This window comes from Xenopus laevis, chromosome 2S (genome assembly GCF_017654675.1).
Source record: "Xenopus laevis strain J_2021 chromosome 2S, Xenopus_laevis_v10.1, whole genome shotgun sequence".
NCBI classification, from domain to species: Eukaryota; Metazoa; Chordata; class Amphibia; order Anura; family Pipidae; genus Xenopus; species Xenopus laevis.
The window spans coordinates 73,864,538-73,889,316 of NC_054374.1; the positions used below are offsets into that span (position 1 = coordinate 73,864,538).

Consider the following 24,779-nt stretch of genomic DNA (forward strand, 5'->3'; position numbering starts at 1 on the left):
TCATTTGTTGTATACCAAAGTGCCATATTTTCATTTAAAGTCAGGGACACAACAAGTTCATTTGGTGCAGGAATTTTAGATAAAATCACCCATGTGCTTCCCTCTTTACTGACACATAGGATGCCAGATTCAGCTGATCATGTGCCCCTTACAAGAAGAGATCCTATTCTAAGTGATAGGGAAATGCAGCACTTCTCTAAAACTTCAACAAAATTGTCTTTGCCCTCCCTGCTGAAAAAAATACATAAACAATATTATCCCATTGATCCCCCACTTCCCAAATATAAAACAAGAGAGCCCCAGCTGTGAACACAGATCCAGCGGCCTCGGCTATGCATGATGTACCAACAGTCTCAACACAAGACATTGGGTGCCTGGACCTTCGGCGAGACTTAAAGAGAAGCTTCCCCATCAGGGCTGCCAGGAGGGGCCACCCTGCTCATTATATCCTTCCCTGTAAGAGGGGAAGGGATTCCTCCTTTCTTGCATGTTGTGCAGAATGGTGGGTGAGCTGGAAGGCATCAAAGCTGATCCAGGTAAGCTCAATGGACTTAAATATAATGCATTTTACTCAGGGATATATCTGTAGTTTATGCAAGAGCAGAGTATGAGTAATATGCCAGTTCAGTGCCAGCAAAATTCAGAATGCAGTGCCCAGCCCTATAGGGTGTGCATAGGAGGACTCTTTCAAAATTATCTGAAGAATGTGTTAGAAATCAAAAATCAAGGAGAATTTTAAATGGCCACTAAAATACATTTTTAATTACACCCATATGCTTCACAACTCCACACACTATCTATTAATTAAAAAAATAATTTACTATTTATTCTCCCGTGTATAGGTGTAGTTCAATATATCTCATTTACTTAGGTATGCATTGATCACTATAACTTGTCTTTTAGTAGAGATTTCTAGTGCCGATGATCAGCAATATATTAGATGTAATATTGCTGTACTTTCAATTTGAAGATGTGAGATGCATATATGATGCCAGAAATCCCAGCCAACACAACTCCTCCAGGCAGCCCTCTTCTTTAGCTTCTGCTGAAGGTCCTGCACTTCAAGATCCATAGCCGAGGCCCACTCTCCTATTTCCATTTTATTCTGGCTTCTGTAGGCAACGGCAGGGGCTAAAGTCAGAGCAGTACAGGCACCTGCACAAGGGAAAAGTCTGCATCAAATCCACGCTTCTTCCATGTCTGTCCTGAGCATGATCATGTGATATACGTTGCTGTGCTGCAGGCCATGAAGACAGTAGGTGCGACCATTTCTGCATGGGTTTCCATTTGGCTCAAAAAAAGTACAGGTCTTTAAAAATGGAACTGAAGATATGAAAAAATAGTTATATGAAAACTCTTCTCTAAAATTGGAGATGGATGTATATTTTTTGGGAGCATCAGTGTATCTATTAATAAAATCTGACAATGAATTAAATACCTGGAATAGAAAACCTTTATTCAAGAGCCAACTGGCAACCATTGCCCATAATCAGATGATATTTTTTGGTATGGATTTTTAAAAGTTTTTATTTAATGTTCTACTATATTTTGCTTTTCATCTTAGCCCAATTACATATTGTACATTTCATTGAGCTCTGAATTTGCTGCAGACTTGTGCAGGGTTAATTTTGCTGTCACTAGTTTTTTACTTCCACAAACAATTATCTACTCTAAACACCTAGCACTCAACACCAACGTTTAGCTTGAGAGAATAATTCACATAATTATCTCCAGAAAGAAAAATGTAAAAGGGGTCTTTGTTAGAATTAATAGATCAGAAAAGCTTGATATTTATAAAATTGTAGTTTTTGCAATGCATCACTTTATCCTTAAACATAGTATCTTTATTTTACAGCATCATCATTGCCAAATCAAAGGTCCCCCATGCGGTCAGCACTATCACCACCTCAAAGAAGTGGCACCTTGGTTACCTATAGCACTACATCAGTGGAGGGAGATACTGAAGACCAGGAGATTGAAAACAGAAGGTGCCAAGGAATGATTATCAACCCATACCTAGAGCACTGGTCCCCAGCAAAAGAGGAAGTGAGAGTTTCTCTCACTGTAGGGAGGCAAATAAAGCAGTCTTTCAGGCGTGTGTCCCCTGGACCTCTAGCTTCCTCAACTGAGGATCCTCTCTGCTACTTGTCTGCACATACTGGTTGGGGGGATGAGAGTGATTCAGACATCCCACCATCTGATAGAGTTCCAGAGTCAGCAGATTCTACTCAGTCTGAGAGAGATGGTGGTAGTCAGCAAACTGATTTAGGCTCCCTTCGAGGTGGAATGGTGTGGCCTTTGCTTCAGGATAACAGAAAAGATGTAGAAGGAGAGGAAGACCATCAACTAGCATCTTCTCAGCGCAGTGAACACAGTTGTAATGAATCCCTCCTTTCCTCTGAGTACCCCGAAGGTGACCAGGCATCCAGTGCCACAATGCCAAGGAGACTTGGTCGTCCTCGTGCTAAAGATGACAGAAGAGCTCGTTGGAGGGCTAGCCTCCATCGCCTACTGCAATTAGAAAAGTTGAGAGATCAATTGTACCGCCAAGAGCTTGCCTTGAAAGAGGAGGAGATGACCCGTCAAAAGGAAGAACGAGCAAGAGACAGAGAGCTTCATCGGCAACTCTTGGGTGTACTTGGTGACATCCGAGATGAGCTGAGGAAAAGAAGACAGGAACGTGTACTCGCCCAAGAGGGGCAGGCTTCAGAAGGCAGGGGAACACCATGTAGTGGTACCACCACAACTGCAAGGAGGGCTCGGGGAGGCTTGTCACGCCCAAGAGGAACCAGAATTTCCTCAGTATCTGCCACACTCCCATGTTCTTTTGCTCAGTTCTTTCTGCAGGATCCAAGAACTGGGTCTTCTATGCCAAGCACTATTGCCAGGGGCTGCAGTGAGAACCCCACCTGGGCCGGTAGTCGACTTATTGGCCCCCTGCGCAGGCGGGGACAGCCTCGTGGCCGTCCCCGTGTACACCCTAAACAAGTGGTTGGGGATGCTCATGGATAATGCTGCACTGGCTTTTTTCATGTTTTACAACAATAAATAAGATGCTGAAGCGATTCATTAAATGTGTCTTTATTTTTATTGCTTTTTGCTTACTGTTAAAAATTAAAAATTTTTTCCCTTTTGTAGCTTTCTTTATGTGGTGTGGCTGATCCAGCTGAAAATTAAAGATATTGGCCATTATATAGATGAAGGGGCTCTCACAGAGGCTCTCATAGAGGTCTTGGTTTTATTCAAAATTTGAGTTCTTGCCCTTGGCTATTTGCCTGTGGCCATTATTTTATTATTTTTGAATTGCAGACACTATTGTGGTTATGTAATAAAATATGCAACATTTGCTACAGGTGTAGTCACCTATAGCAACCAATTGGCAGCTAGCACTTACTGGTCACTTGTTTGAAAGCAAACATCTCATTAGTTGTTATGGGTTACTGCACCAGGGCAAAGGTTGGACATTTTATTACATATGAGGGTATGTTGAATTGGTAAGATCTATGCAGCAATGGAGTCCTGGTCAAAGTGGGCAAATGAGGGCCCCTGTATGAGGGAAAAAAATGATAAATGATGTCCAACCTGCCATCCTCTAACTGCCTTTGACTGTCAGTAGCTTCTGGGTGATATGACTCACCAGTTGTTAGAGGTTTACAATTTTTGTCACACTTTAAAATAATCCTTGTAAATTTAAAAAACTTTCTCTTCCACCATGGGACCCAGGTAAAATGCCTTCTACATCCCCTTTGTTAAAACCAACAATAAATGTACATAAGGGTATGTTTATTAATAAGCAACACAAATAATTGTTTCTATTTGTTATATTATATATAATATATGTATAGAATTATTATTAATTCTAGCAACAATAACCATCACTAACCTCCTGGCATGGTGATACCTTGTTTTTATACTGCAACAAACAAGCAAAACATGGTTGTTGGATGTTCAGCAGAACATCTTGCTAACATGGCTGTCTATACACTGAGCTAAAAATGGAAGAGTGCTTTGGACAACTATGAATTTGCTGAGAGGAGGAAATTCTGTTACATGGTCACAGGAGGATACCATGGGGCAAATTCACTAACATTCTTAGTTTCACCAGGCGCAACTTCGCCGCACTTCGCCAGGCGTAGTTTCGCCAGCGCTCCGCAAATTCACTAAAATCCGAAGTTGCGCTCAGGGGTAGCGTAAGGTTGCAAAGTTGCGCTAGCATTGATTCGCTATGTAAAGCGAAGTTATGCTAGCGAAGGCTAATTTGCATATGGCGCGAAATTCAAATTTCAATGGAGGAATACGTATCAGCACTACAAATGCCTAGAAAACCTTCAAATCAGCAAATAAAAATTTTATTTTGCCCTACACATGTGCCCACTGTCTAGGTAAGTTGCCATGAGTCAGGAAATGTAGGGGGGAAGGAGGGGAGCCCCAAAAAATTTTTCGATCTTTTTCAGCCTATCACCCATAATGTAGAAAACACGCCAGCGTTTTTTGGGACTTAGAAAAAATTTTGACTTTTTTTTTCAAACAATCCCTATCTACTCTATTGCGCTTCTCCAGGTCTGAGGTGGCGAAGGAAGTCTAGCGTAAAAGGTAGCATTCAGTACACTGCGCAAGTTAGTGAATTTGCGTAGTTACGTCGCTTGCGAAAATTCGCCAGGCGTAAGGGTGCGAAGTAACACTAGCGAAACTACGCCAGCGTTCGTTAGTGAATTTGCGCAGTAACGAAAATGCCAAACGCTAGCGAATTAACGCTAGCGTTCGGCGCTTAGTGAATTTGCCCCCATATACCTTCCAAGTGATTTTTTTTATGTCTCGGGCATTCAAGGACACAAATATTGAACATTTGTATTTTCATATATTCTAATATAACACTACCACATATTTAAGGTCTTTATTAAATATGGAGGGCAAAGAAGGGCAACTAATCTGGTAATGGGTATGAAATATCTTTGTTCTGAAAAACGTCTGGCCAAGTTGGTTTTGTTTGCTTTGGAAAATAGGCACTTAAGGGGAGATATGTTAACTGTGTATAAATATATTAGGAGGCCATATAATATTATCAAATGCTTCATTTACCAGTGGGTCCTTCCTTCAGATACAGAGGCATCCATTTAGATTTTATGGATTGTATGGGTTCTTAAAGAAGAAACTGGGCAGGTATAAGCATGGAAATGGGATATCTAAAAAAGTTTTGTAACTTCATTTTAATTAACCAGAAGTGCCTCAGTATTTCCATGGTTAATTTGAGCAAATGCAACCATTTTCTCTTTGAAAGGGCTCCTAACAATATACCACTGATTAAAAACACAAATCTGCTAAAGATGGTCAGAATCAATATGTATTGTTACAAGGAAATGAGCTGGCAATCTAAATTATTTGACCTTTTTCCAATTTTTAAAACCTCACCGACTAGCATACAGCTTGCGCCTCAGTCTTGAATTCCTCATTTCCCAGCGGGTGCAAGGACATTCAGTTGCCAGCTGAGGCCCTTAGAAGCAGTTAATTACAATTATCTGATAAATCAACAATGCCCTTCACAAATCTTTTGGGCTGTAATAGTCTGTGCTTATATAATCATTGTACAGCTACTTGTTCTCGACATAAGAAGTGCCCAGAAAGACTGGGGTTCTCAGTTAATGGAAAGGATTTCGTAAATCAGCTTTGCCCAACTTGCCGCTTGAATTCCTACCATTGACTGTGGGAGGTATGCTTGTGAATGAAGTCCAGCAATCACAACTTTTTTCTGTGTTTGCTCCTGGTATTCAACCCCCTTTTTGATTTCTAGACCACATACTGTAACTGTACAAATGGCAAACTGGGGTGAAGGAGAACAGATTACATCATTGACTGGAAACTGGAAGCCCACCAGAAAAATTCCCAGCTTTATCTTAGCAGCTGAAGGCTCATCAGTGGGTTAAATGATTACAACATGTCAAAAGATAATTTAAAGGGATACTGTCATGGGAAAAAAAAATTTTTTTCAAAATGAATCAGTGGGTTAAATGATTACATCATGTCAAAAGATAATTTATAGGGATACTGTCATGGGAAAAAAAAATCAGTTAATGGTGCTGCTCCAGCAGAATTTTTCACTGAAATCCATTTCTCAAAAGAGCAAACAGATTTTTTTATATTCAATTTTGAAATCTGACATGGGGCTAGACATTTTGTCAATTTCCCAGCTGCCCCTGGTCATGTGACTTGTGCCTGCACTTTAGGAGAGAAATGCTTTATGGCAGGCCGCTGTTTTTCCTTCTCAATGTAACTGAATGTGTCTCAGTGGGACATGGGTTTTTACTATTAAGTGTTGTTCTTAGATCTACCAGGCAGCAGTTATCTTGTGTTAGGGGGCTGTTTCTGGTTCTGGTTACCTTCCCATTGTTCTTTTGTTTGGCTGCTGGGGGGGAAAAGGGAGGGGGTGATATCACTCCAACTTGCAGTACAGCAGTAAAGAGTGATTGAAGTTTATCAGATGACTTGGGGCAGCTGGGAAATTGACAATATGTCTAGCCCCATGTCAGATTTCAAAATTGAATATAAAAACATCTGTTTGCTCTTTTGAGAAATGGATTTCAGTGCAGAATTCTGCTGGAGCAGCACCATTAACTGATTCATTTTGGAAAAATTTTTTCCCCCATGACAGTATCCCTTTAATGTTCACAACCTTCAGATTTTTTTTAAGTTCCTGTCTAAAATGCCACTCATTCAAACATTACAATGCCACTTACTTGTAGCCTCAGCTGTGTTTTGCAGCATTATTTTCTGATTAGTACATAAAGGGAATCATTATAATGCTTGGAAATTTGCTATAGGTCTAGCAAGTCACAGTAAATTATCAGATGTCTGCCTTTAGTAGTATACCATAAAATGCTGCATGGCAATTTGTTGCTCTTGTTGTTTAGCCTTGGAAAAGTTTTTGCATCTATTTATTACCCCTGAAAGAGCAGAAAGAGCATGAACCAGATCCTATATGCTGCAGAGTAAGTAACTGAGTCAAGATAAGGTAAGATACAAGAACAGTGAATGGTTTAATAGTTTATCCCTTACGTGTTTATCTGTACTAAACCCTGTGCATTCTTCAATAGCGGTTTTCTTTTGAAGATAGCATCTTTATTTAATGCACCAGCTCAGAATATAGAGTATGCTATTCTGCAGAATGTTAAATGGCTCAGATGAAGCATCCCATCGTAATACTGCATTGACCTCGCCCTAAATCTCTTACTCACAGGACACCGGAGCATCTTGAGAAATCAGTGGCTTTCTCTTCTAATTCATTTCTTTGTTTGTGTCCGTTCAACATCTTGGTGCCCGCAATATAAATATACAGAGATGCAGGAGACAATGAAATATCTGCAGTGCTCAGTAATACACAGTTGGCTGCACCCAGATGCACTGCCACTGGCCCTGTTTAGGAGATGGGAATACATAAGACAGCAGAGGTTCCAGAATGCAGTGTTTATCACAAGTTAAGTCAAAGTAAAATAAAATTAGGTTGACATGGTGTTGCAGTTTACTTACACTATATAAATTTAAATGTTGTTCCCTTGGAATTCACATCACAGCAAGCAGGTGGGTGCCATATGGTGGACACTGTTATTAAGCAAAAAGTTTTGTGTCACTCCAAATTTAGTGAATGTGCCAGAATGGGGGACCTAATGCCCATGCTTATTCACTGGCTGCAGAATTAAATGATGAGGAGGGAGGGGGGTTGTGAGGAATGCAGAAACATATAGAAAGTGCTGAATAGAAAGTGAAAATAATTGACTGCCCCACCTATATGCCTGAGGCACAGAGGCAGGCCAGACAACATATGATTGACAGCTCATATTTATGAATACATTTATATCAGTAACGAATGTTTTAATAAAGAAATAATTTGGGTTTCATTTTTACTTGCAAAGGACCATTTTTATGTGTCTTTTTATGTGTGGGTAAGAGGTTCCCTTTAAGGATGCGGTAGCTGATCATGTGTAACACTCTTGTTAACCCTCAGATGGGGCCCTTTCTTACATGGAAAAGGAGTAAACCCAGAGATGTGGTGCACTGATCACTAAGCAAACACTTCTGGACATGTGATCATCTTAAACACTATAAACTTTGTGTAACAATTGCCAATCAATACCACAATACATGTTCATTGTACAATATTCTTGGCATTGATTCCATATTTCTCTTAGGTGTGTTCACTTTCAGGAAAATTTCACTCTTTCCAGAGAAAATTATCAGTCTCTAACCTCTCAATCAATCTTGGAATTCAATAATAAATACACATGGGGCTCTTGTAATTCTGATCCTTAACTGCCTTTATGTTCCACAATCTGTAACAGGGTAACTGTCACTGTATAAGTGGTCAGACCTCATTCAATGGTTTCTAACTCAGGCTTACTATTCATTGGGATCTCCTACTGAAGGCTCTGGAATATGTCCCTTTCTTCCCATAGCCAATCCTTGATTGGCTTTATACCAATATGCATAATGAAAATTTGCTTACAACAGTAAACCAACCAATGTTAAGCAACTATTTGCTGTAGCTATTGCAGAGCTAAGCCCCCCTGGAACCTTTTATCTACATGATGGAACTTTAAGTTCTGATGAATTGCCAAAGGTTGCTTACAGCTTTAAACCTAATTATTAAAAAGCAGTAAAATTACACAAAACGCTCTGTGTTAAGTGTTTCAAGAGAATGACATTTATTACAGTTATTCATGTCTTTGCATTGTTGATTGCAAAGACAATGCTATTATTCCTAAACTAATTTATTTTAATGTGACAACATGATGATCTACAAAACAAAATCCTTTTTATTTGCTATGTGTAACTGCCCTAGTGCAATTTAGCACTGATGTGTAGTAAATAAGCCCTTGTAAATGCATTTTGGGTACAAGAAGTTAAAACAATGACAGGGGATGGATAGGGAATTGAAGGTAGATAAGAAATGAGAAAAATTTCCTGTGCCGGGTGCAGAAAGGCACTGCTTTTTAGCTATAAATCTCTATCTGGCACAGTGACCCAATGCCTTATTTGTCTGCCATGTGTTATGTAACAGTACGCTCAGTGCTTGTCTATTTCTTGTATATGGCATGCGGTCAACCCATACCTGCCTTCAGTAGACTGTCCACACATTATAGTTGTTATAACCCTTCTCCCAAGTCCCAGCCTGCATTTTTCAGTGAACCGAGGCACTAAACATACAGTATGCATCACAGCCATCATGGTCACAAAGCAAAAGTGTGTAAATACATTTATTTGGATGGAAAATGAACAGATATATACATGTGATTTAAGCTGCAAAAACTATCACAGAAATATGTAACCTTTTTTAACCCAAAGTTCTTTGTAAACATTACTACCGCTATAAAATTTAGCTGAAATGCAACTTGACAGAAAACACTTTCCTCTTTATAATACCAATGGTTTAGTCTCTTTATATATAATTTCTTTGCTATATGACTATCAGTGATGCTGCACTGCATTTATTGCTTTTATTTGACCCATAGCTTAAAATATGTGGTGATTGCGTTTATACATACTTTCCACCCTCAAAGAGAAATATAAACAATCTCATTCTCCCAGTGTAACATTTTGGTAACCTCTGGCTTACAGTCTGTTTGCTGTATGTAATGCACAGACATTATAAATATTGGGTTGCAGCAGAACTGAGATTGGTCCCCTGGAACCTGTTCTGCTGTCTTTTTCTTTTCTTATCCCTATATCTAATATATTGTTACTAAAGCATTTATTTATGTATTACGTATTAAGACTGAGGCATATATTTACAAATGACTTCACAAATTAACAACTCTATTGGCGATCATTGTCTCGGGTCTCTTGTCTGTAATTACTTGTGCTTTATCACTTTGCCTTAGGTAGAATAAGGAGGCAATGTTAATACTATGGTAATGTTCTTTAGATAATTTAATGATCAAGTCTTTATGTCACAGCGGGAAAGTTATGTGAATAATATAGTATAGCAATATATAACTGTTATTTATAAGGAATAATATTTATATGCAAGGCCAAGTCACAGGCCTGGGAACACCAAACAGGCTCTTATTAATAACATGTTCTGTTCACTTTCAAATCAATCACTCCTGCATTTTAAGAAATAATATACTTTCAACTGTAAATTGTGAAGGATATCAGAAGGTGCCTTGGAATTCTGTGATCCATATAAATTAACTTGTGGTTTTGTGCCTTTTTATGGCAATGCCATTTCTTAGTGATTCATATATAATCTTAATTAATAATGAATATATCATCTATATGCTATTTATAATTTGCAGCAAGGATACATTATTGGTTATATAAAACAATTGATTATTTAACTGAAAGCTATATATGCTACTGTATAATTCCCTACTCGTTTGTATACTGTAGTTTTATTCCTGGGAATTAATATGCTATGGGGTAATTTAGTAACATAAGTGCTAATTTGCACCAGTCAAGTTTCCAGAAACAATTGATAAACAGTTGGTTTTGACCAGTTATTTGCTGCAGTGATGTGATTATTTTGTTTGCATTAACATCTCCTCTGATTTCCTGGTTGCACCTACTCATACAACTGACTTGCTGTTTCAGGCCAAACAAACCCATAGGCCATAATGGGTACATTTATTGGTCAAGGGATCAGAGATACTATTTACCAGTTCTCGTTGCAAGATGTTGATGACAACATAGCTTCATAATAGCTTCATAATAAAAAAGTCATTCCAGTAAGTTAAGGCAATTTTTTTATTACTGGTATAAAGATAAATGATCTGGTGTCTTTAGTTTTAACAAGCGGCCTCAGTCAGCCAGTGCTTCACTTTTGCTGTTCCCCGTGTGCAGCAGGAGCTGATCAGAAGCAAGTATGCTCATAGCTATGTGTAAAGTCTTTGGCCACTGCCTAAGTTTCTTGAGTAACTTGGGTAGGGCTCGCTGGTTGTTAGAGTTGAAGACACCGGATTGTTTATATTTACAGCTGTAAGAAAAAAAATAAAGCATGTATATTGGAAACTTCCTTGTTTTGAGAGATTCTTTTAGAATCCCGTAACTATTAGGATGACTTTACATCCCCTTTAAAATTCCATATGAGCCAAAGGACATTAAGGGGCCGATTCACTAACTTCGAGTGAAGGATTCGAAGTTAAAAAACTTCGAATTTCGAAGTTTTTTTTGGGCTACTTCGACCATCGAATGGGCTACTTCGACCATCGAATGGGCTACTTCGACCTTCAACTACGACTACGACTTCGAATCGAAGGATTCGAAGTAAAAATCATTCGACTATTCGACCATTCGATAGTCGAAGTACTGTCTCTTTAAAAAAAACTTCGACCCCCTAGTTTGCCATCTAAAAGCAACCGAAGTCAATGTTAGCCTATGGGGAAGGTCCCCATAGGCTTGGCTAACTTTTTTTGATCGAAGGATATTCCTTCGATCGTTGGATTTAAATCCTTCGATCGAAGGAATTATCCTTCGATTGTTCGATCGAACTATCTGCGATAAATCCTTCGACTTCGATATTCGAAGTCGAAGGATTTTAATTCCTAGTCGAATATCGAGGGTTAATTAACCCTCGATATTCGACCCTTAGTGAATCGGCCCCTTATGGTTGTTCTCTGAGCTATTTTTTAAGGAATCATAAAATCAAGGTTGGTAGGATACACTGTTCCAAGCTGATTTAATTTTTCAGTTTATGTGTTCATTTATGTTGTCATGTTTATTTATTAGCTGGGTTGTACAATGGTTCAGTCATTGCACAGCATTGCTGTGCTTGTAATATACATTCCTTCTTGATTTGCCCTTCATTGTTCTCTTGCCTCTGGGTCTGAGTCACTGTGCTATAGACTTACCCCTTATTAGACAAGTCATTCAAGGGGAGTCATTCTTCACAAAAGTCCCAAAGCTCTCTCAAAATGCGTTGGACTTGATCCTTCTACATCAATCTTTTCATGCAAAGTGGAGATAGATGAGATGGCAGTGCTACATTAATGGCTTCACTGAAGAGAAAAGACGGACAACTTCCTCTGCATGGGTGAAGTACCTTGAAATTCTACTTCCATGGTTTTGAGATGTCAATATAGAAGAACCACAAGCTGGAAATAAAGTATAAGAATATACTGTATGTTCTCTGTCCATTAAATATTGAAAATGAAATATTTCTTCTCTACACTAAATTTAAGCTGCTGCCTCAACTTAATCATTTTAATAACTAAATCCTCCTAACAAGCAGTGCCTTATTGTTTGTATTAAATGTAAGGGCTTCAGTTAGGTGTTGGAGAACTAGAGGGAAGAAAGACATCCCCAGAGAAGAGATCAGAGAAGCATCATTAGTATAATTTAAAATGTGCTGCTGTAGGTTTGAAATAGTACAGCAGCAATGTAGATTGATATAGGTTAATCTGGAATGACACTTTTTTAGGGGCCTTAGTTAATTCTTTAGCGCTCAGGTTTTAAACTCGCATTGGATAGTTATGGCCAAAGGAAGGAAGTGCTTCAGGAAATGTAATTTTGGGGAATTTACTTTCTCCTGATTATAATTTCATCTTGTTCCACACTGTATAAACTATTATCCTCTGTGAAGGGAAGGGCTGTCAGAGCAATAATATAGTCGGGAGCAAATATGTGACAATTGGGCAGTGTGGATGAAGCAGTACTGTCCCACGAAGTGGGGTTTATTGCTGTCTTTATCTTGAGACTAAACCACCCATAGGGTAACCACAGCAGCCTATGTCTTAGTTAGAGCACAATACAAAAATATGCATATGTCTGCTGCAAAGAATCCAGCCTAAGTTCTTCCTCTTACATGTCCAGAACCAACGTTTTGTATGCTTTTATGCATGCTTGCAATAGATGAAATTGCTGACAAAGTGCACATAATTGAACAGATGAAAGGCAATGAATGCCTTGAGGCTCCCAAAAGAAAAACACGAGGACAACAGACTAGGCAAATATTATAGTTATATGTATATAGGTATGGTGATAAATTGATAACAGAAAATATAAAATTGCCAGGAAAGAAAATCCCTGTAGCTATAAACAAGAGATCCAAATCACCAGCAGCCAGATTATACTAGTTTATGCTTAGAGATTGGCAGAATCAGATGTATCTGTGATTGGGTGAGAAGAAATGAGTTAAGGCAGGGGAAAGCTGGGCTGGGGTGGAGAAAGAGAAGGATGTTATGTCAGGGAAGAAGAGTTCACTTCCTTATCTTCTGAACAGGTAGAAACATCCCATCCTCCCCTTTTTGCATATTTTGTGAAATGTCAGTAGTTTTTTCTTCTTTATGTTCCTAAATTATCTGTCAATAGTCGAATGTGGATGTTCGTGCATGCACTGTTATATTGTGATTTCAGTACGGTTATACAATATAAATGTGAGAGTCTACATGGTATCATTCATGCAGGGGTGATCCAGGGGCCCCCTCTCCCGCTTAAAAATCAGCATCGGAGTGGGCATAGGAGGGCAGCATCGCTAATGCATTGAGCGCAATAGAGCTCTATGCACTAGCCGAATTTCGGCTATTAAAGTTACAATGGTGGCTTTTTTGCTGCCCATTGTATATGGCCGCTTGATGCCTCTTGCCTCATGGCAGGAGCGCCCCTGTATTCATTTTAAATGAATGTTAAATGAATGTGAAATGCTTGATCCAGGGAATGTTGCCCATAGACTTCAATGCATTTCTTCGAAGTTTCGCAAATTTTTGGTGAAGAAAAAAACAGGTCAGATTCGCCCATCACTACTCAAGAGCATAGTAGTGATCTCTTATGGAATTCTGGCTTTGAATATTGACTTGGGTTAGGCAGACAAGGTCCTATTTAGTTGATAAAATGTGAATAAATGCTGTGGCCCTTTTACACCATTTCTGACTCCTGGTGTTTCATTAAGGTATGTAAGAGTGGGATGGCTGAAAGCTAAGGGTCAATTGAGGAGTCCCCTTGTCAAGTTTGCTTACTTGTCATTTTTACTGCTAATTCCATTAATCTGCTATTTAAAGGGGTAGTTCACATCTATAGTAACTTTTAATATCATATAGACCATAATATTTTGAGACAATTTGCAAATAGTCTTCATTTATATATATATAATAATATGGACCAGTACTCGCTTCAATTTAATTTGTAGATGTAGATGGATCAGCACTCTCTCAGCATGAATCATTAAATATTCATGGTGAAACACATTACGATCCAATGTTTCGGTCCCATCTGGACCTTTTTCAAGGATTAAATAGGCTCCCAGGTGGGAAGAAATGATGGATTGTAATGTGTTTCACCATAAATAATAAAATTGGAATGATTCATGCTGAGAGAGTGCTGATCCTTCTACACAATATACATTATACTTTGATCCTGCATGCATGAACTTCTTGGATCTTTCCACTTGTGAATTTCTACAAATACCTGTTTGCTAGGGTCCATCCTAGCAACCAGGTAGTGGTAATAAAAAGTAACAATAATAATAAAATTATAGCCTCAGTGACTCCCCCCTACTTTTTAAAAGCTGGAAAGAAGAAGAGGGCAAATAATACTATAAATCTATGAGAATAGGACATACCATAACATATTAAAAGGTAAAGTAATTAAAATGTGAATCATGCCTTCAAATATTGATCACTACCCGTGTTCTTTGGTAATGCAGAATTCTGCCAGAAGTTTAATATACAGCACATTCCCAGTTCCTAACAGTGGTAAGAAAGTATGAGCAAGCAACATGTTTATAGTGTCAAGCAAAATTCACAACGTTTTGGGGACTGGCTCCTTCATCAGGTTATGTGGCAGTCATTAATTACAGCCCTTAAGTAACCTAAAGGCCCTCCCACCAAGGAAAAAAAATGAAAAAAAATCAATCAATCTGATAAATAAAGTAAGGTACAAAAATACTAGAAACCTAATAAAAAGGGTAAGGTATACTATCCATACTAATAAATAAGTTTACCTCTCCCTTGAAGTTAATCAATTTTGAAGTTATCTGTAAGGTGAAAAGATACAATGAAAATAATTTTAATTAATATAGATACAAAGTAACCACTTTTTTAGTCTATATGGAGGAATTTAATCGAGGAATGTACCATATTGAAATATTCTAAAAAACAGTCCAGCTCAACTTGTGTACCTGTCCAAATAAAAAAGGTATCGTCGGCAAATCTCATATATGAATGAATGTGTCCTGAAAAATCAGTATTATTAAATATAAAAGTTTGCTCGAAATAATCCACATAAATGTTGGCATAGCCATGGTGCAACCTTGTATCTGTAAATACAATACAACAAACCAGAATAAATCTGATTGGGTACCATTTATCTCTACATATGACACTAATTCTAAAGTCATTAAAAACAATATCCTTAAACACTGGGTGATATTAAAAAACAATCCCAAAGTTGGGAGACTGTTTTCTGCCCCTCCAATTTTCTCTTACAAAAGAGTTAGGAATATTGGAGACATGATTAGGTACAAGAAAGGTAGTAATCAACCAGAAAAGGCACCTCCTGGGACTTACCCTTGCCACAATTACGGACATTGTATTAGCATCATAAAAGGGGACTATGTTACACATCCCAGCAAGGGTACACAACATCACACAAAGGGATTCCACACATGCAACTCCCCGAATGTGATTTATTGCATTAAATCTGCATGCGGAATGGCCTATATTGATCAAACAAGCAGACCAATGAAAACACACCTCAATGAACACAAATCCACTATACGTTATTTCCAACCTACAGTGGAGGAGAAAAATACATCTAATAAATACATGAAACATGAAACCACACCGGCGAAACACTTTTTTGAGAAACAACATAGAATATCACCATTACGGTGGCAAATTTTAGAGAAAGTGGTGGTTAATGGTGGACAGAGTTTGAAACAAAAACTGCTACAACCTGAAAGTAATTGTATTTGGTTACTGCAAACACAAATGCCAAGGGGACTAAATGAAGAGTTCAGCTTGTCATGTTACTTATAAAACCACTGATATCTGAATATCGGTTACAGTGTATCTGTGTCATGTATCCATATAGACCAAAACAGTTGTTACTTTGTATCTGTATTAATTAAAATGATTTTCATTGTATCTTTTCACCTTACAGATACTGTAACTTCTAAATTGAAATACTCCAAGGGAGAGGTAAACTTATTTATTAGTAGGGATAGTATACCATACCCTGTTTATTAGGTTTTTAGTATTTTTGGACCCTTCTTTATTTTTCAGATTGATTTTTGCCTTGAAATATGGAGTTTTGTATGTACTGTATATGGACTTTCTGTTAAAGGACATTTTCTGTTTTTTGATATGTTTTTTTTTCTTTTTTTCCTTGGTGGGAGAGCCTTTAGATTATTTAAGGGCTGTAATTAATGACTGCCACATCACCTGGCGAAGGGGCCAACCCCGGAACATTGGGAATTTTGCTTGACACAATAAACACATAGGGGTGAACCCCCTGTTGCAAGTGCTACTGTGTGCCGGTACCTCGTTTGTTCATTCCATTTGATTCAGGGGAGGGCCGTCTCCCTAGAGGACTGAGCACCAGGCTACAGAAGTAAAGGAGGGCCAGAGAGTGCGTGCAAGTTTTGCTTTGCTCAGTGACTGGATGTCTAACAGAGCAGAACACAACTTCCTGCTTCCTGCTTTTCTCTAACTCTGAGTTAGTCAGTGACTTGAAGGGGGGTCATATGGGACATAACTGTTCAGTGAGTTTGCAATTGATCCTTAGCATGCAGATTCAAAAGCAAACAGTAATGACCCACGTGCCCCCTCCAAGTCACAGAAAATAGTGTTCTGGCTATTATGTTAGACATCCAGTCACTCCAGCCTTTATACATTATATTTTTGCCAAACTAACCATATTGAAAACATTTTTATTTTGCACAGCCTATTTACCAGATTTTATTTTTATACTGGAAAATTCCTTTAAGTAAATTAGAGGAAAGCTGATCTGGGCCTCCTGGGACATTTCTCAGTAGCTAAATAGCAAAACATATGTTTATCTCTGTGCATGTAATGTATAGTAGGTGCATGTATAGTATAACATCATCAAGTCAAGGGGCTATGACTATATAACACAAGGTATAGTGTGGCCAAAGTGCAATGTTAACACTTGTGGGGGAAATATAATAAAAGTTGGTAATGGAAAAAATATTTGCAGTGTGAAAAGTTATGCCTTATGAGCAAACAATTTTTTTTTGCGTGGATTTAATATAGCATTTGCAAATCCGGAAACTGTTTAGCGATCACTTCCTACAGTGGAAGAAAGTTTGCAAATTTAATTGTTTGCATCATTGTGCAGTGAATTCAATAAAACTTCTTACTGAAAAAGTTATGTTTGCTCCAAAAGTTTACGACACTTTCAAGCATTTCTTAAAATTCACAGTGCAATAACCGTTCAAAGAAGATTATTACATTGCCAAATGCAAATTTTTATTCTTATTTGTGCAAATTATTTTTCTCTTTGAAACTTTTATTCCCCCATTATGGTTGCTGCAGGTCCCCACCACCAAGGCTGGCCCTGCTAAACATAAATGTATTGAAAATGTGTAACTTCACCAAATCAATGAGGGCCAGATACACCCAGATTGTTGTTCTTTCCTGCTTTATAAGGACTTAAACCACCTATTGCTGAATCAAATCTAATAAAATAGCATTTTGGCTTTTCAACTTTGACTCTATGCTTTCCTAACTGTGGTCCAGCTGGGACCTAGCGGAACACTCCAGCATACAGGTGATATTTACAAACCATCACACCCATTTCCCAGATGATGATTAAAATCCTGTATTCTCATTTTCACTTCATAGTAATACATATCCCTAACATTCGGTGTGTGCGCAACCTTGAAGTTTGAAAGACCTTACTATATTATAATTTCTTCTAAATGATGTGATTATTTTTTTACTGCAGCCTTCAGTTACCGCAAAGCTCCACCACCCATCCCACCTAGGCTCCTCTCCAAGCCCCTCATCTCAGTGACAGCCCAAAGTAGCACAGAATCTACCCATGAAACTTTTCTGCACAATGAGCCTACACGATTGCCTTGGTCCAAGGATACTAAGGGCCACTGCAACTCCAGTGAGAGCCTGGATGGAACTAAGTCCAGGGGACTGTCTTTGGATCTGGCAACTGCCCAGCACAGAGCTTCACCCAAACCTCCCACTGTGATCAGCAAAGTTCTGCCATTGCAGGAAGAACTGAAAGGAGCTCTCAGGCAGAGAAAATGGCGCCCTTCCATTGGAGTGCAGGTACCTCTTTTTCATGAATATCAGAACTACTACACAATGCTCAAGTTTCAATTAGATATTTGAAATAGTATGGCTTGTAGAATGAATAGTGATCTGCATGCTTCTTGTAGTGAAAAACCTTTCTGGGCATATTGTAAAATCTTTGGAGGGTAAGTACCAATATTAAAAGGCATTAGGGATGAGCAAATGTTTTCACCATGTATGGTTTTGCAAGGAAAATTTGCCACATGGTGAGTTTCATGATGTAGACAAAATAGTCGCATATAATATTATCGTCCCCTTTCCTTCCACATTAAGCAATGAGATTTAAGCAGTTGGGATTTGAGCACCCAGATATAATCTGGTGGTCGTGTTTATTAGTTGTGCCTGTGCCAGTACGCCAGTAATATATAAACTTTAGATAAGAGTTACATATATGAAGACTTGGATTTTATTGGTTTATTGGTTTTAGAGGTTTTTGAAACCAAAACTAAACTCACAAACTCTAAAATAATGGTTGTCAATGAATTTATTAATAGATCTGAATATAAAAAGTGTGAACTAAAAAAACGCTGGACAATGCACTAAAAAAAAAACAAATACATTGAAAACCTCAAAAAAATTTTTTTGGACTCTACCTCTAACATTCTTAATGGATTAAAAATGGTCTTATAGGATCAGGGCTGCTCCCACTGACCTCTATAGCACCTTGAAAACTTTTACTTGGCAAAGTTGAGAAATGTTTTGAAATCAAGGAAAACCTCGAGATTCGTGGAAAAAAAATTCAATTGTTAGTAAATTGGCCCCTTAGTGTAGTAATGCCATTACCAGTCCACCAGAGATAATAACAGAAGTCACAGACATTTTTTAAGAAATTGGCAACATGGAAGCCTTTTTTTCTATTGAAAAAGCAGTTGTAGCATAGTGGATATGAGGTCCAATAGGTATTTGTTCTGAACCATAAGTATTTGTTCTGAACATATAGTTTTCTTTTACGGCTCATTCACCAGTTGACCTATATTTAATACAGGTTGAGAACATCTCAGATTCTGAGACAGAAGGAAAAAGCCGGAGAGAGTTTCACTCGATTGGAGTACAAGTAGAAGATGACAGAAGGTGCATTTTTCTGTTGTGTAGAATTGATAAGTTTGAAAATCAAATGACGTTTGATCAGAATTCCATCATTTTGAGCTGCTCAATAATAATCTTTTCATATTGCATTATATATTACTTGACAACAACAAAAACTATTCTTTCTCTCCTCTTCTCCCATGTGCACGCTTTCCTCATTTCCCCCTCCACCAAGGTTTCTCCAACTATCCACCCCTACTCTTTCCACCCCTACTGTTTTCAATCTCTCCCTTCTCTACATTTTCCCTCTCTTTTACAGCTCTCCCATACACATATTTCCACAACTATCCACCCCTACTCTTTCCACCCCTATCCTTTTCTATCTCTCCCTTCTCGACATTTCCCCTCTCTCTTGAATCTCTCCCACACACGTTTCCCCAAATATCTTCCCTTACTCTTTCCAATCTCTCCCTTCCCTACATTTCCACTCTCTTTTACAGCTCTCCCATACACGTTCTCCCAACTATCCTTCTGTACTCTTTCCAATCCCTGCTTCTCCTACACTTCCACTCTTTTTCTCAGCTCTTCCATACCCATGGTTTCCCAACCTATCCTCCTACTGTTTCAAATCTCTCCCTACCCTTAATTTTCCTTCTCTTCCCAACTCTTCCATATCCATAGTGTCTACCTATCCAACCTCACTGTTTCAATCTCTCCCTCTCCCAACCAAATCTCCCTTCTCTTTTTCCAGCTCTCCCATACCCATGGTTTTCCCAACTATCCACCCCACCTGATTCCAATCTCTCCCTCTCCTAAATCTCCCTTCTCTTTTTCCAGCCCTCCCATAGCCATGGTTTCCCCACCTCTACTGTTTCCAGTCTCTCATTACCCTAAATACCCCTTCTCTTTCCCAGCTCTCCTACACCCATTATTTCCCTATATACCTTTATTCTTTCCAAACTCTCAGTTTCCTATACTTTCCCTCTCTTTCCCAGACTATTCACTCTTACTCTTAAACCAAATTCTTCTTCTCCTACACTTCTCTCTTTCCCACCCACACATTCCTCACATATCCACCACTATTGTTTCCAATCTCTCCCTCTTTTTCTACCTATCCTTTCCTTCCCTATTTCTCCCACCTGAGCTCTTTTTACTCACTCCCTTTCTCTCTTTCCTCATTCCTAGTTGGGCATTGCATAATCACACAATGACTAGAAGTAAGTGGTCCCACTAAACCCTCAAAACTCTAGGACTGTAAAAATACATATTTAAATTGTACATCAGTTAGGGTCCCACAGACCCTTAACATTTCTGCCCCCACAGTCACAGGAAGTCCTTCCGTTATAATCAAAGGAAAATAAACACTATGATCCCTTTGGAAACCTCTTGATTTTTTAACCTTTAAATAAATTGCCAATATGCCATTATGTGTAAAGCCATATTGTGATTCACAGCTCAGTGTAATTAAAATCAAAGCACGCAATGCAATCACACAATAGGCAATCATTTACATGAAGCAAATATATGCATGTAATCATAATAGTGCATGGGATAATGACATAATGCAAATGAATAATGGGGCTGGTGCTTAAATGTAGTACAATTTAATCATGCTACAAAGAGGGTATGTGGCGAGATGCAGCGCATTACAAAAGAATGTAGAGAGAGAGATTAAACAAGTCATAGATATACAGATCCATATACCAATATAAAAAGAAAGCAAATTATATTGAGATCAGTAAAATACCACATAGCTATGAGACATGGTGACACTCGGCACAATAGGGATGCATAATATTTATATATTTTTCTTTATTATATTACTGGCTCAAGGATAAATGAAATCACACAGTCAGTAGCTGGAAGCGAATAGAAAAGAATAGAGAAATTAAACCTTGTACAGCAGTCCTGTTTCGTGACAGACGGGTGTAAGTAAAGAGGATGACAGGCTGCTGAGTTCATTGTATCCAGACTGTTTCCATGGGATATTTTCCTAATCAGGTCTCTTTGATACCCTATTGCTATTCTTACAGCAAACCTCTGGTATGTATTACCGTGGCAACAGACCAACCAGAGAGGATGCTGGGTAAAAACTAATTAGGGTTGTGGTATAGCTGCAGTACGTTAATAAAAACTGCCCATCGAATGAGCAGAAAAAGGGGCAGGGATAAAGCAGAACACAATTCCTCCATACAAAATGCAACCCCTGTACTATCTGAGGGCATGGCTAAGGTGCATTTATTATCACTAAAATAAATATACAGCAGCCTGAGCTTGATTACCAGACAGAATCACACTAAATATTGTTTTGTAAGGAAACAAGGATACTGCAGAACCAAATTCAACAATCAAACTCTCGTATACTAATAGAGCAATGGTTTATTTAATAGTTCATTCACCCCACCAAGATATTCATGTGAAGATAGTATCACACACCATATATTAACAAAGCACACAAAAAAAGCATTGTAGATATACACAATCTGCTTTCACCATGAGCAACCATAGGCTTATACACCATAAGAATTGTATGCTGATGTTTACTTTGTCGAATGCCTTAAATAAAATATATACAGTATGCGCATACACCATGCATAGATGAAAAGAAAATATTGGAAAACGAAATGCTTCATATACACTTACCGTATATTATGCATCCAAAAATGTAACTTCAGGTCATTGGTATGGTGGATCCTGCCACCTAGTGAAATTTGTAGAGATAGCATTTATATAGCAAGCAGCCATTGTCCTCTGTTGCAGTGTAGACAGAGAACCTTCAAGACTGTTATAGGAATATGGAACATGTAGATCTGCAGTATCCACAGAGTATTGCTATTTTTTTTTCAGTTTTTTTACACGGCACAGTCAGATCTTGGAACATGAATCTGGAATTTATTTTTTTTTAATTCAAGATTCAAGTTTTATGCCCTAAACAATTAACTTCCCAGTGAGGATTAGGGTGTGCTCTAATTTGTCCCACAGTTCAGTATTCACATTTTGGGAGGTGTGGATCACTGTGCAGTACAGATATGGGACATGTTATCCAGAATGCTTGGGAAAAGGGCTCTTTCTGTAATTTGGATCTCTACACATTCGCTACTTAAAATTAAACATTAAATACACCCAATAGGAGAATAACGATTAATTCTATCTTAGTTGGGGTGAAGTACAACTGTTTTGTTATTACAGAGAAAAATAGAAATCATCGGAATTTTTTGATTACAATGGAGTCTATGGGAGACTGCCTTCCAGGGGCGCTCCACCAATGAGGCGAGTTGAGACACTCGCCTCAGGCGGCAGCGCCCCCCTGGTTACCAGGGGCGGCAAAAATGCCGCTCCTGGTAACTAAGAGCCGTATTTCCGGTTTTCAACCAGGAAATTCGGCTCTTCTAGTGCAGAGAGCGCAATTGCGCTCTCTGCACTAGCGTCGTGCAGCGCCCCGACCCCCTCCTGCGCAGAAAATGTGAGCGCCGTGAGGAGGGGTCGGGGCGGCATAAAGGCGCAGATCGGCGTTGCTGCCTTCCCATAATTTGGATCTTTCTGAATAACGAGTTTTTGGATAACAGATCCCATACCTGTACTATGATCATGCACAGATAACTTTTTTTTGGTTTTGCTGTTTTTATAATTAGTTGAACACTTTGGGGTCAATTTTTAAAGGTTGAGTTTTGTTTTCACTATATAACTTTATAACTTTACTCTGTTGAACACTCTCGCAAGTAACAGTTGCCTCATCACTGTTCCAGAACTGTAGGAATGAAGCCAGAGACATATACCAGCACGTCTATACATGTTATAGCTCTTTACCATCAATACCATTTACATAATTTTTGTAACAGCCCCATTGAAAATAAAAACTGTTTTCCTGAAATTCCTGCTGTTTTGCATACAACTAAATGATGAGCTTGATGTACAGTAGGTGATGTAGGTACCCTAGCTTTAAATGTTATTTGTAAAGGCAATTGCTATTGAAAGCAGCAAAAGTTGCTTAGAATTATGTTTCTTTTATTATGCAAACATTTTTTTTTTCGGTTGACGTCCTTTAAACGTAAACTTTTATTCACTGATATTGGATGGTGACAAGCATAAGCATAAAGCCACACCGTTTATTCCAAATGTATACTTCTGATACAAAACTTTTAAAAGGAAGGTTTTTTTTTAGTTCAGTTTTTTGAGTTATTTAGCTTTTTTTTTATTTATAAGCTCTCTAATTTGCAATTTCAGCAATCTGGTTGCTAGGGTCCAACTTACCCTAGCAACCATGCATTGATTTTAATATGAGACTAGAATATAAAAAGAAGAGGGCCTGCATAGGAAGATGAAAGAAATAAAAAAAAAGCAATAACAATGAATTTGTAGCTTTACAGAGCATTTGTTTTTAGATGGGGGTCAGTGAGGCCCATTTGAAAGCTGGAAAGAGTCATAAGAAGGCAAATAAAATGAAAAATGCAGGCAAATAGAAATGTTTCTTAGAGTTAGTCATTCTGTAACATACAAAAAGTTAACATAAAGACGAACTATCCCTTTAATAGCCATCAACTATCTTTCCAACAATCAGTGTCTGGGTATACAGTAATCCAACCCTGGATAGTGTCTGAAATAACTTACCTAATAGTGATTCTTAAAAACATACTTTTAAATGGAACTCCACCTAAGAACTAGTTTTGAATAAAGTAGTGTAATTTTAAGGCACTTTCTAATATACATTATTTAATCATTTTGGTGGATTTAAAGTTATTTGAAAATGGCATAGCTAGTGGAAGCAGTATCTAACAGTTTGTATTCACTGCACTTCTGCTTTTTACTCCTGAATGAATTTAGGACAAGCCAGCTTATTAACAGACCTATAGGGGGAGGGAATTTGGCTACAGTACATTATTTCAAAAGTCAGAACCAAAGATCATAAATGACAAAACAATTGTTGCTCTCAATAGCAATTATATTTACAAATGGCTTTAAAGTACTGATACAATTTGATATAGATTCTAATTAATTATTTTTTGTGACGCAGGAAATGCCTTTTAATGTACTCATTTATATCTATTTATTTTCATTATTTATAAAGCACCAGCACATTCCACAGTGTTGTTATTTAATATCTATATTATGTATAATGAAAGTTTTAAGAATTAAATAAAAATAGAGGGAAATTAAATATAAAATAGAGGTATGAGACCTGTTATCCAGAATGCTGGTGATGTGCTTTTTATGTAATTTTTCTGTAATTTAGATATTTATACTTTGTCAGCTACAAGAAGAAATGTATAATTGTATTTAAAAAATGTGAATTATTTTAGTCTATGGGATTTGGCCTTCCAGTAATTCTAAGCTTTTTCCTGTAATTCTAAGCAGGTTTCCTGATGACAATTCCCATGCCGGTATAAGGGTTTTAAAACCACCTTGGAGTTATGTGATTTGAATAAAAGCTCTGTATAAGTCTCTGTATAAATTCACCCTACATTTCTCCCAGTCTATCCTTGTATCAGTTCCTTATAACTGCTA

At 38.0% G+C, this 24,779-nt stretch overlaps 1 protein-coding gene across 3 annotated transcripts in view; it reads left to right on the forward strand.

Annotated features, from left to right (window-relative positions):
- Positions 1-24,779, forward strand: part of dlgap3.S (discs, large homolog-associated protein 3 S homeolog) — a 174,233-nt gene that overhangs the window by 143,744 nt on the left and 5,710 nt on the right. For all 3 annotated transcript variants that reach the window (XM_041583988.1, XM_018249513.2, XM_041583989.1), the window contains 2 exons: positions 17,890-18,227; positions 19,237-19,322. In XM_041583988.1, the coding sequence (XP_041439922.1) occupies positions 17,890-18,227; positions 19,237-19,322 (424 nt within the window). The remainder of the gene's footprint in view (positions 1-17,889; positions 18,228-19,236; positions 19,323-24,779) is intronic.